This window comes from Polyodon spathula, chromosome 1, assembly GCF_017654505.1.
Source record: "Polyodon spathula isolate WHYD16114869_AA chromosome 1, ASM1765450v1, whole genome shotgun sequence".
Taxonomy (NCBI): Eukaryota; Metazoa; Chordata; class Actinopteri; order Acipenseriformes; family Polyodontidae; genus Polyodon; species Polyodon spathula.
In genome coordinates, this window is record NC_054534.1 from 9,457,177 (window position 1) to 9,469,480 (window position 12,304).

The following is a 12,304-nucleotide window of genomic DNA, read 5'->3' on the forward strand; positions in this document are numbered from 1 at the left end:
TTTATTTTTATTCAAAGCAAAAGTTAATAAAAAAAACAAAACAAAACAAAACAAAAAACTAAGTGATCCCTCAGGAATGTGCACGTTTGGATTACCCCTCAATTGAAAATTAAAAAAAACAAAAAAAACAGAGCTGAATACTTCCCTTTCCTAGAATTTTATACAACTGTACGTTTCAACAACGCACGCTTATTGCAGAGGGACACTTGTAAACAGAAGCATCTTTATGTTAACAATTAAAAGAAAGAAATACAACAAAGTGAAACTGCTGAGAGGGAGCATAATTCAACTACGGTTTACATTTTCAGACGCCCACATTAAAAGTCGCAGAGAGTATTCCCAGGTTATGTTTAAATACAAATAGGGTAACAATTCAGTGTTCCCAACAACAAAACAATCTAAAAACCTCTTCAGTGTGGTCCCCTTATTTATTTTTTATTTAGCAGATTATATTTGACATGCTTCAGACAGACTATGTTGGCAAGGATTTTTCAATTGATTGAGTTGATATGCCCATCCACAGCATCATCCCACACTGCTTCCCAGTTGGAGGTTTTTGACCAACGGATAAAGGACCCCACTATAACAACACCAAACCCGTAAAAGAGCATGCTGTTTAATTTCCCACAGCTATATTGTGTGGTAAACACCTCTAGTTTTGCAGAACACTCCACATCCTGTATGAATTGATTTCTGATTATGACACACATTGCAGTTCTGTGAAGGTGCTGCTAGTTGGTTTCTGATGGCTTCCACTATAAGTAAGCACGCACCACACTGAAACCCCTCATGTCTTGACATCAAAATGCATAATCGTACTGATCTCTGATCACCATGGGTTATTTGATATCATGAGCGTGGATGCCAGCAAAATCCAACTAGAAAGATAAGTGGAAACTGAACTTGTTACAGTAATTTTAACATACTTGTAAAAAGGTATAAAAATCTTATATTAGGTTATTTATATATTTTGTTATACAGTATACACTATGAGAAAGACTACAATCACTTTTGATTCCTTTTATTCACAGAAATATATAGAAAAGGTTGCAGTAAGTCAAAAGGGGTCAAACTTTTATTTTCATAAACTTTTTAAACAGGTTGATCTTTTTTTTTTAATCTGTATTTCTGAATTGAAATAGCCAGATCTTATTCACACCATATAAATATCCCATGTATATTGATTCTGTAAAATGCTATTTACAAAAAAAAAAAAAAAAAAAAAAAAGGAAAAGGATTAAACGCATGATGGAATAGATGTAACCATACGTACGTACAAGGGTTAGATATTTTTACATAAAGAAAAGTTGCAGAGGGTTGGACAAAAATTGTGCAATTCCGTAATCTACGTACTGGAATACACTGGTGACAGAAGAAATACCCTTTAATTGATAGACTAGACGTGTACAGTCTTTTTCAGTCACCAAGGCCAAGATGTAAAACGGAACAGACTAGGACAGTGGGTTGACACTGACAGTACCATCTGGGTCATTCTTAGAACAGACTTTCCTGCAGATTACCCCCCTAACTCAGCGAGACATGCTGTCATTTCGTGTAGCCTTCCAAAATAATTTCACCTCTGTAGATGCGTCACATAAAATCGAAGCCAGCTTGGCTGTGGATGCCAACGGTGGCCCGACTCCTTATTTTCAGCGTAACAGTTTTTCAATTTTTCAACCCTTGCAAAGGACAATTAATTCATCGCCTCCATTGCTCCTACAAAGAATGAATCTTGCTTGTCAAGACAGACATTGAGGAGTTCCCATCATAATTAATTTGGCATTCAACAAAATGTCCTGATACACTACAAATATTACCTTAATATCCTTCAGTTTGCCATAGTTACAAGATATCTAAACTCAACGCAAGTAATATTAATCTTGCGCTGAGAAAAGATCATTCATTCAGTTTTAAAAAGCACATTCTTCTTATTGGCACTTATCATATATTTGAATTATAAAGAGAAAAAGGTACCAGGATGTAGCAGTTTATTAGTTTGGACGATATATTTTCAAATCCTGAATTAATGTGACAATAAAAGGGGTGTATTTAGGTTACTAGAGCTAGTAAGAGGGAATAAATGGATTTGTTAGCACCCTTTTACAGTTTTGTGTAATTGTACTTGTCTGCAGCAATATAATGTGTTCAGAACAGAAAGCTTTGTCTTGAATTAAACCTGCAAATTAAAGACATGTACAGTAAGACAGAATAACCTGAATTCACACAATTAAGAAAGGCAAATTCTTTACTGTATCCCCCTGAACATTTTTTTTCTTTTCATATGGATATTTTTAGAACTTAATATCTGACTCCCGTTTCTTTGTGGAAATACAATACATTCATTTTTTGGTTATGGCTTTCAAACTTGTTAAAAAAACAAAACAAAACAAAAAACACAACAGTCACACTGCTTATAACAATCATAGCAGTACATGTAATTTAAAAAGTTACTGGCCCCCAAACAATATTATTCTTATGTCTGTGGTCACTTATTTGTATATTTCTTATTATTCCTGGTCATCTAATTTAAAATATAAAATGTACTACATTACACTATTGCTACAATAATAAAAAAACAAAAAACAAAAAAAAGAACACACACACACAGTTCCACAAGCTTTGTGTTTGACCTAAAATCCAAGCAAGGCCAGAGGCAGGAGGCTTGCTGGAGTTTTTCACAAAGTGTTCTCTTCATCAAATGATATTGTAACACAATCCTCTGAAAGTTACTGCCTGCCTTGAGACCACTGCTGTCCTGAATCCTCAGAGAGCTAGGAGATTGGAAAGTGAACAAGATATCCTTTAGGGAAGTCTATATGGCTTGCAAGAACACACATCTCACAGAGCTACTGACTGGCAAATGTAACAAAACAAATCTTTTTTTATTTTTTTATTTATTTTTTTTAAAGGTACCTATATATAATGCTTTAGGAATTTAAACCATGTTCACACGTAACCAGTCGACAGTAAGGAGGTGGAAGGCAGTGCTCAGAGTCCCTCAGTTGATGAACTCCCTTTTTGGGCAGACAATGGGTGCAATGAGGGTCCAGGTGTAGAGAAAGAGACAGACCCAACAGGAAGCCATCTTGATCCAGTAGGTGGACCAGCTCCCATGGAACAGCTTCTCAATTTTTGCATCATCAAAACTGTTAGGTCATTAAAAATAAAACAAGTTAATATTACCAGTTCAACCAGCAATTAGAGCCAAAAATGAACACTGATACCTCTGGAGATTTAGCGGCCTATTCGTTATTCTTTATATTACGACAGAGAAAGTCGCATTGCACGTTTTATTTGCATGGGCCATGATGCAACTACAGGTACATTTCCTTCCTAAACCAATAAAGCCTTGTTTCAGTATTCCCCTCTGAATTCCTCTGAATGATACAGTTCAAATCCAGCTTAGGTTGCTAGTTATTAGTTTTTTGGTCATCTCTTGCTAATGGATCTGTTTTTTTTAGGCAATATTGCCCCACTGACCATAGCTTAACCCATTAAGTGCCATTGTCCTTATGTGTGGACAGGCTACTTTGTAATTTTTTTTAGAACATTTTTAACTGGCATCTACCTGTTATTTTATTCTTCTCTCAACTATATTGTTATGGTAACTTTGTTAATCGCATAAGTTATACCTAAATGTAATGTATCAAAATTACATAAATACAGCTTGTATTCTGACATTTTCAAAGAAAATTGTATTTGGTCCTTAATGGGGTAAATCCGACATGTAGGGTTTACTTACTGGAACCAGTTAGTGACAGTCATCATGACGTAAAGAGATCCGAGGAAGAAGACGAAGTGAAAAAACGCATAGTTGTAGACCGTGCCTTCCTTCTCATCATATATCACTGCCTGCCCTCCGAGTTTATTATGCACTTCATAGTCACCTATACAGAGTAAAACAGTGTTTACTGATTCATTATATCCACATCTCCATTATTACTTCTAAACTAAGGCCTAGACACTTGGGCTGGGACAGAGATTCCACACACTGAAGACATTCACAGTTCTCCGTTCTGTTGGGCTGTGGAATCAGAACCCAGCATGCAATTCAGAGCGACACCCACATTGCTGCTGAGGAGGAATGACAATAAACCAGAAGGAGGAATTCTGGCCCCTGGACTCCACTGAGCGTGTGTATCTATTGCAGTAGAAAACATTACAACTCTATGGGCATGAGAGTCATTTAGAGGGCCACAGTGTTTCAAATCCCACTGCTTTAAGGTTTTCTATGTGTATGAACCTTTAAACTAAAACAGCCAAGATCATGCAAGGTCATTGGTTAATGCTGTCTTTTTTGTGCAAAAGAAACCAATTCAGATTTTAAATGGATCTGAAGGTCTTCCCAGCATCAAAAAATCCAGACTATTTTCATATTAAATTGCGAGTCTCAGTCTCTTCTCAGAGAAAGAGCAAAATAGTCACACGTAATATGAGCTTGTATGTAAATCAGCAAAGGTGACATCACTGAAGCTCACTTCTCCATGTTAAAGTCATCTGAGTGGAGCACATATTATTGAAGTAAAAACAGGAGGCGTGTCTAATGGAAAAACACCAGAATACAGGGAAAGAAGAAGGCGTTTCTAATTTCTGCTTCCTCTCCAGTAGAGGGCTGATGTGAAACAAAGCAGCATCTATAATCCAGTGGCTCTCAAAATAGGGGCTGGTCTTTAAAGTTCATATTTGGTGTCGGTATCATTTATTGTTCACATATGAATGTTACACAAGTGCATTAGAGTAACTGACCGTGTTTTGCTATGCAATACCTTTATTTCATTTGTTTGCTAACAAGTCCCAATCGAGTGTAAGAAATGTACCCATTATTATAAATAACAGGTATTTAAGGGGTTAGTATGTTCTATTCGTCACAGAATGTCTGTAGCCAAAAGCCTCATCAGCTTCAGAAGATAAATAATAAATCAAACAATGAAGTACCATCATCTTCTGGGCCACAGCAGAAACAGCAGCGCGCCACCTGAGGAACACAAAATACACAGAGATAGTGTTACTGAGAAGACACACAAAACTGACAAGCACAAACTGAATGAACGCTACACTTTTTTGTAGGCTTCTCATAGTGAATGAAATGGGTTACCCCACTCAGTGGAAAGTAAAAGCCAGGTGCTTCCTGATACAAATGTTGCAATAACAATTGTTGCTTTACAGTGCCAGGATTGTTTTTTGTATCTGTTGGTTTCACTGACCCTTAACTGTGAACTTTAAAAATCCTGCAATTCAACACCCTTATGATATGCAACGCCAGCAGGCCTAATGTTTCAATTGCTATTTATTATGAAAACATTGTTTTATCCTTTAGTATGTGTAATAAAAAAAAAAAGTGTGTTCTAGAAAGTTCTAGAAATGCGTTCGAGTTCATCTGTGCCCTTGCCCTATAATAACCCGTATTTTATATAACTTGTTTTTGTCATGCTTATATAACTTGTTTTTGTCAGAATGTTCTAGGGAAAGGGATGGTTTATTCAGAGGGCCGAGCCTCGAGGGAGTGATCTGGCCAATTACTCTCTCGCACGCAGAAGCCTAACTTGGTAAGTTATAAAAGGACGGGGTTCTCCCCTGCTCTGATGAGAGTCAGCCGTGAGGATTAGCGCGCAGTCCTGCTCGGTATTTTTTGGAGACAGCTGCTTTCTCTTACCAGGGTCGAAGGGCTCTCCCGATCTGCTTGGAAGGGTAAGAATTAGTTCAGTTGCGTCTCATGGATTGTATTGATCTGTGATTAATATAATCTTTGTATGTAACCTTGTTGGGTTGTGTCCCGTTAGGGATATCGTTATTCGCAGTATAGCATCTGTGTATGTAACTGTGTGTGTGTGTGCGTGTGTGTGTGAAATAATAAAGGACCTTTTGAAATTACTCTGTGAAGTAATTGTCTAACAGTATGCATCATACTTTAGCATGTATTATTATTGCAAAACATATATTACATTACACGCTTGCAGCATTATATCATGCCCATTGAAAACATTGAACAAATGCCCCTACCACTGGTGTTACATGTTTGCGCTTGCTGCAGATCGTACCTCGTTGTCAGGGACATTGGTCTTGCACACCCGCAGAGCAGCAGTGCTTGATCGTGTTGTAGAGGTCAGACTGAAAATAAAACAGACCCACAGCTATTTAGTATACACAGGATAAAAACCTCACAGAGATTTTCTTTTAAGCTTATTTAAATCCTCTGGACCTTAAAGTCACGGGTGGAAATGTGATTCAGATCTCCTGCAGCGGTCTGTCCAGGCTGCTGATGAACAGTAATGGGATTCAGATCTCCTGCAGCGGTCTCTCCAGGCTGCTGATGAACAGTAATGATTCAGATCTCCTGCAGCGGTCTCTCCAGGCTGCTGATGAACAGTAATGCGATTCAGATCTCCTGCAGCGGTCTCTCCAGGCTGCTGATGAACAGTAATGGGATTCAGATCTCCTGCAGCGGTCTCTCCAGGCTGCTGATGAACAGTAATGGGATTCAGATCTCCTGCAGCGGTCTCTCCAGGCTGCTGATGAACAGTAATGGGATTCAGATCTCCTGCAGCGGTCTCTCCAGGCTGCTGATGAACAGTAATGCGATTCAGAGCTCCTGCAGCGGTCTCTCCAGGCTGCTGATGAACAGTAATGGGATTCAGATCTCCTGCAGCGGTCTCTCCAGGCTGCTGATGAACAGTAATGGGATTCAGATCTCCTGCAGCGGTCTCTCCAGGCTGCTGATGAACAGTAATGGGATTCAGATCTCCTGCAGCGGTCTCTCCAGGCTGCTGATGAACAGTAATGAGATTCAGATCTCCTGCAGCGGTCTCTCCAGGCTGCTGATGAACAGTAATGGGACTCAGATCTCCTGCAGCGGTCTCTCCAGGCTGCTGATGAACAGTTCAGTTGTAATCACTGGGTAGCCCTCAATCTTGTATTGGAGAAAATGCATATTTACATTTTACTTTCAGGTAGTATGTAGCTATTTCACTTTCCAGGTTATTTCCCCTCTGCAGATTTATAGATGATCTTGTTAGCGATAACCACTTGAAAGGTGACTAACAGATTTATTACTTTTACTTTTTGTGCTGCTTATAAAACTCCCAAGAAGCTCAACTTACCATGAGTACAGAACACAGCCAAACAATATAATGGTGCCCAGAGCTGGAACTAGCTTATTCTCATCCTGTAGGTCTGAGCTGAAGGAAGGGACACAGATGGTAATGTTATTACCATTCGGCCCCTTAACTGCAAGGAAATGAAACCAGAGTTAAGAAAGAATGAAAATGAACAGGACCATGAATGTGGACGGACAAAACACATGCACATTTTACCAAAGAAAAAAGGTCAATAAAGCACACGGACGTTTCATTCCGTTTCATAACTCTGAACCTTTTAAAAACAGAAGCAAATTACAGACTGGTGAAACACACTTTGAGGATAGGCCTCATGTACATTACACCTTACAAAACACAAAACCCATATAACAACGTATCCTCCATACAGTGTGTGTGTGTTTACGTTGTTGCAATAAACAGGCTCGCTAAGAATTCCTTGATGATCAGTATGGCTCATAACCAACAAGGCTGGACAGCTCTCATGTAGAAGACTTAACCCTTTGCGGTCCTATGTCGGACCAGGTCCAACAATACAATTTTCCCTTTCCAGTCCAATGTCGGACCCTGTCTGACATCAAAAAGACGTAAAGCACAGGTCTCTAGTCATTTTTTCTCCCGAAAAAAAGCTGAGAAAACATTTCAATGCCCAAATGAGTCTGATACGAGCTGAAAAAAAAGGGGCGGATCTGAGCAATACACATAGCCTCTGCACCACAGAGATAACACGGACACAAACAAAGAAGACAGCTGCTTCCACATCCAGCGCTCAAAGAATACCATAGACATTTGCAGTGCTTGAATTTATAAGTATGCACGACTATGAAGAGGTATGTGAAAAATACAGCCTACAAGGGGTGGGGCTTGGTTGGAGATGCAGTACTGAGTTGCTATGCAGTGCCTTTTAAACCTGTTTTACTCTGAAAAGAAAAATATTTTAAACCGCGCGTGCGCGTGTGAAAATAAATTGGACCTGACACGTCTGACAAGCGCTGACTAAACGGACCGCTAATGGTTAATGAATGTAAAGCCACCTTACTGCTTGCATTTGTTCTGTCAATAACCTTGTAGTGCTGTGAACCCACCTGGTAGTCATAACCAACCACAACACATATTCCACAGTCACCGATACTCAGCCCACACGTCTAGGTCGCGTTTTGAATAAGGAGGATGTGCATTGTCACATACAACATCTACAAATCTCCTTGCAGGAGGAGGTCACACTGTATTTGCTAAGCACAGCTAAGAGAGACTCACTTTGTTCTGCAGGTTTGCTTGCAAGTGCGGAGTATGTGAGGTACATGACATAGACACTGATAACACCTGACTGCAGCAGACCTGAGTTTGGTAGACCTGAAGGGCAAATTCAGAAAGAGGTTAAGAACACAACCCTAAACCTTTTATAAAACACACACTTTTTAACAACCTCACTGAAACCATGTTCCTCCACACATAGCAGTGTGCTGCTAGTATTCTCTTGTTATTGTATCTCTATATTTACCAGTAATTTTTACTAATGTCTTACCCCACTTTACATGCAATAATTATTTGTAAATCTTGTGCTTTTTGTTTTAAGTAGATGCTTACGTTTCTGAACGCATGGAGTGATGGCCAGCATTGAGACGAATAGGCAAAGGCCAGAATTGACCCCCAGGAATATCTTGTTGAGTGTGCAACCCTCTGCATGGGTGTGGAATATACTCATCAGAATCAGGGCCCCCACGGCCACTGAGAACAGAACGAGCGTTACTAGGGCCAGAGCCGCGTACCACAGCTTGTTGTGCTTTGTTCCTGAACTCCTGAGAAGAAAAAAAAGAAAATATTTTTAGGCCACAATGATAAAAACAAAACAAAACAAACATAATTACAGTATCTGAATTTGAGTACCTCCTTCCTATCATTCTGTAAATTGAAACTCCCAAGACTGAATGCAAGAAGCCTTGACAACAAGCCCCACCCCACCCGTGGTTGTACAGTATATCTGTATTGTTTAAAGTTTGTGAAACAAAAACTCAGAGATATATAGGCTAGTTAAAAAAAAAAAAATGAAGCATCAGCATACACAGTTAAGTGACTCATATAAACACCCCGTCACTGTGATTCACTGTAATCAACCTGATTTCCATGACTGAGAATCCGAGGAGGTGCATACCAGGAAAAAGAGTCTTCCTGGCATGATCTGTATGTGCAATGCAAAAAGAATGGGAAAAAAAAAAAAACTGACCTCCCACAACCGTATACAGAGGAGTCTGTTTTCTTTCCTATTCCCAGGGAAAAACAAAAGCACGCCTCTGCTCTCTCTCTCTTCTCTTTTTCATCTCTAACTTTGCAGGAGAAAAAAACCCACCCCTGCCCTTCTTGCTTAAAGCAGATGTAGAGTGAAAATGTATTGGCACTCATATGAAACCAAATGTGTTGGTAATGTTAAACCAGTGTTCTGAAAGTGACTTTGCCTTAGGGTTAGAATGATTGAATGATACAGCATGTGCTAGAAAGTATGGGACAGGAGAACTCTGGTAAACAATTAATGGCAGTGACCTTGTAAAAGAGAGTCGTTTGTGATTGGGTGCAACTGAGTGGAGTAACAGCTGAATAACTAATTTCCATTATAATTAGTAAGATAACAGAAGCAAACAGCAGTCAAGTACTGAGCTACTAGAGTATAAATACCAGACATAAAGGCACATACAGAGAGAGAAGCTCCCAATACCTCCAGATCATCGAGGTAGCATCTGACGGCTCTCTCCAGGGGAGGTAACCTCATCAATTGCTTATCTCTGTTAACACTGGTGGCAGTATTGTATCTACACAAGAACGTTCAATGTAGAATGGAATGTTTGGTATATTGGAACTAACAAATGATTGGACACATGGTCTGGTCTCATCCTTATAGGGCAACAAAGTATTTCATTCCATGTTTACCTTCATTTTAAACCTACACAGACCCACATACTATGTGTAAAGGACAGATGCATCCACACTATTCTCATTTCACAAACGCATGTTTTTAAATTCTGATATATACTCGACAGCTGCCAACATCACAAACACCCGAATGAACTGTCTCTTTGGAGGTGCAGTCCACTAAGTTGATCCCTGGAGCCAGCATTACACTTCAGCCATCAACACCAGGCAGAAGGATATCTACATCATCAGATGGAAGGAAATGCAAATGGATGGAGACCCAGATGGATCACATTAGTTTACTGGAAAGCTATCTCTTAGTTGGAGCTTATCTTGGCAAGAGCTGAGTTCAAATCAGCATGAAGTTTTAACATCTACTCTCATGTAATGGAAAGAATTATGTTAGTAATAAGGTGCTGTGTGAAATCTTCTGCAGGCATTAGTTTTATTAACAGAAAAAGAGGGGAGATGATTCAGTCTTACCAGTTTTTGTTCCACTTGTGGGCAAACTCCACTAGGAGGATGAGCTGGATGACCAAGAAGAGAAATCCTCCTGTTGCCCCGACGTAGCGCCACACTGCAATCCACAAAACAACTTCTTATACAACCAGGACTGGAGTGTGTCCATCCTCATTCATAGAATAACTGCAATGCTATGAACTCCATGCAGAATCTATACATATACCAGTATGTCACTTACCTTCACAGCTATATTTATTCAGTTAAAAACAATTCTTTTAACCACTATTCTGTATTTCATTATAATTCCCCCAAGTCCCACCAAAAGCTTTTGAAAAAGAGGCTGCCCAGTCAAGTCCATTATACCCAGAGCCTGCCCCATCATGTCCATTATACAGTGTTTAAAATTTCCCACTCAGTATTTTATTAGCACCCCCTCCCAACTCCAGTGTTGAAAGAGCACTCACTGAAGTTCTGAAATCTTGTTTATGTAAATGTACAAGAGACGGCCATACCAGAGGATTAACCAGGGCTGCTGAAATAAGCCTCACTGTGAGTGTATAGTGCAAACCATGTCCAGAATAAGAACACACAGTAATCTCGAACAGATCTACACCGATTCGAAAGACTGTCAAATAACCAAGTCACGGGTTTCATGAGCAAAGAGCCCTCATCGAGCAAAACAGAGAAAAAGGGTAAACACCAAAACCCTGTTAGTCGAAACATACAATCTAAAACAGAACTTTTGTGTCATGCAACCACCACAACAGGCATGTGTACCAAGAATGAAAGGAATGTGTGTTTACATGCAGACCAGAAACTGGGCCCTGATAAAAGCACTGCCATTGGGAGGGCTGGGAAAGCCATGCAAGCCTCTTTCGAATCTCACCTATGCTAATTTGCCAATCTTGGGAGGAAACCCACTGATTATGGTTAGTTCACTTCCTTACAGTTCAGTGACCACTACTGGCCAGGTGCCCAGTAAATCCAGGCAGAAACTTCCCAGCCTGGGCGCATGCCTCCAGGGTTCAGCAGCTTTGTGACAGAGGGGGTTGGCTTGACGGCAGGAACGGAGGGTGCTCACTGCTCTTTGCCTAGTTGTCTTCTATTCAATTTTGTTGTTCATTATTTGAAATTCTTTAAATAATTTTGATAAAGACTTGCAGGGCTCATGATGATGGGGAACCATTTACACATATTCTGAATGCCTTTGATAGATATAGGACACAGGTTTAAAAAGGTGTGCTGATATCTTGGTTCACATGTTATGAAACATGAACTCAAGTGGTTATTCACAATGGAAGTGGAGAGACTCTCAACAATTACTTTCAATTAACAAGCATTGCTTTTTGCACATTCCAGTAAGAAAGTTAGCTCAATTTACAATATAATAGCACATTTCTATCTGCATTTCAGTATTAAGCAGGAGCCAGTAACTATTGCCAGGAGTTGAACTGTGGTGTAACTGAATTGATATTGAACTCGCCCACGTGGCTGTTACACAACTGGGGGAGGGAAAATTCCCTCTTCTCTGAGAGAATTTCCTGTATACATATTCTAAATAAACTATTTAAAAAGGAGACTTGGCATTTGCTTTTATGAATAGGTCTCTGCTGTCTGAACTAGTAATTCATAATTAGAATTAGACAGAATATTGTTCCTAATTGGGTTAACAGGATGCTGAACACAGTGCAACATTAGCAGAAACGCTTGTCTTTTACTTAGCCCTGCAATATGCAGCTGCAGTTTTTATATTTTTTATTCACAGGTTTTTGTGAATGCAGCTGAACCCTGTTTAAGTTTTTTTTCAATGGTTTAATCTTAATTTAAACACTGCAGACTGGTTCAAT

General features: G+C 39.5%; 1 protein-coding gene across 1 annotated transcript in view; it reads right to left on the reverse strand.

Moving 5' to 3' along the window:
• The window catches only part of LOC121313791 (serine incorporator 5-like), a 35,912-nt gene continuing 23,608 nt past the window's right edge, over positions 1 to 12,304 (reverse strand). The window contains exons 5-12 of the mRNA XM_041246589.1: positions 10,479 to 10,572; positions 8,679 to 8,890; positions 8,349 to 8,444; positions 7,098 to 7,224; positions 6,039 to 6,108; positions 4,936 to 4,975; positions 3,743 to 3,887; positions 1 to 3,146 (exon numbers count right to left, since the gene is read on the reverse strand). Coding sequence (XP_041102523.1) covers positions 2,999 to 3,146; positions 3,743 to 3,887; positions 4,936 to 4,975; positions 6,039 to 6,108; positions 7,098 to 7,224; positions 8,349 to 8,444; positions 8,679 to 8,890; positions 10,479 to 10,572 — 932 coding nt within the window. The 3' untranslated portion in view covers positions 1 to 2,998. The remainder of the gene's footprint in view (positions 3,147 to 3,742; positions 3,888 to 4,935; positions 4,976 to 6,038; positions 6,109 to 7,097; positions 7,225 to 8,348; positions 8,445 to 8,678; positions 8,891 to 10,478; positions 10,573 to 12,304) is intronic.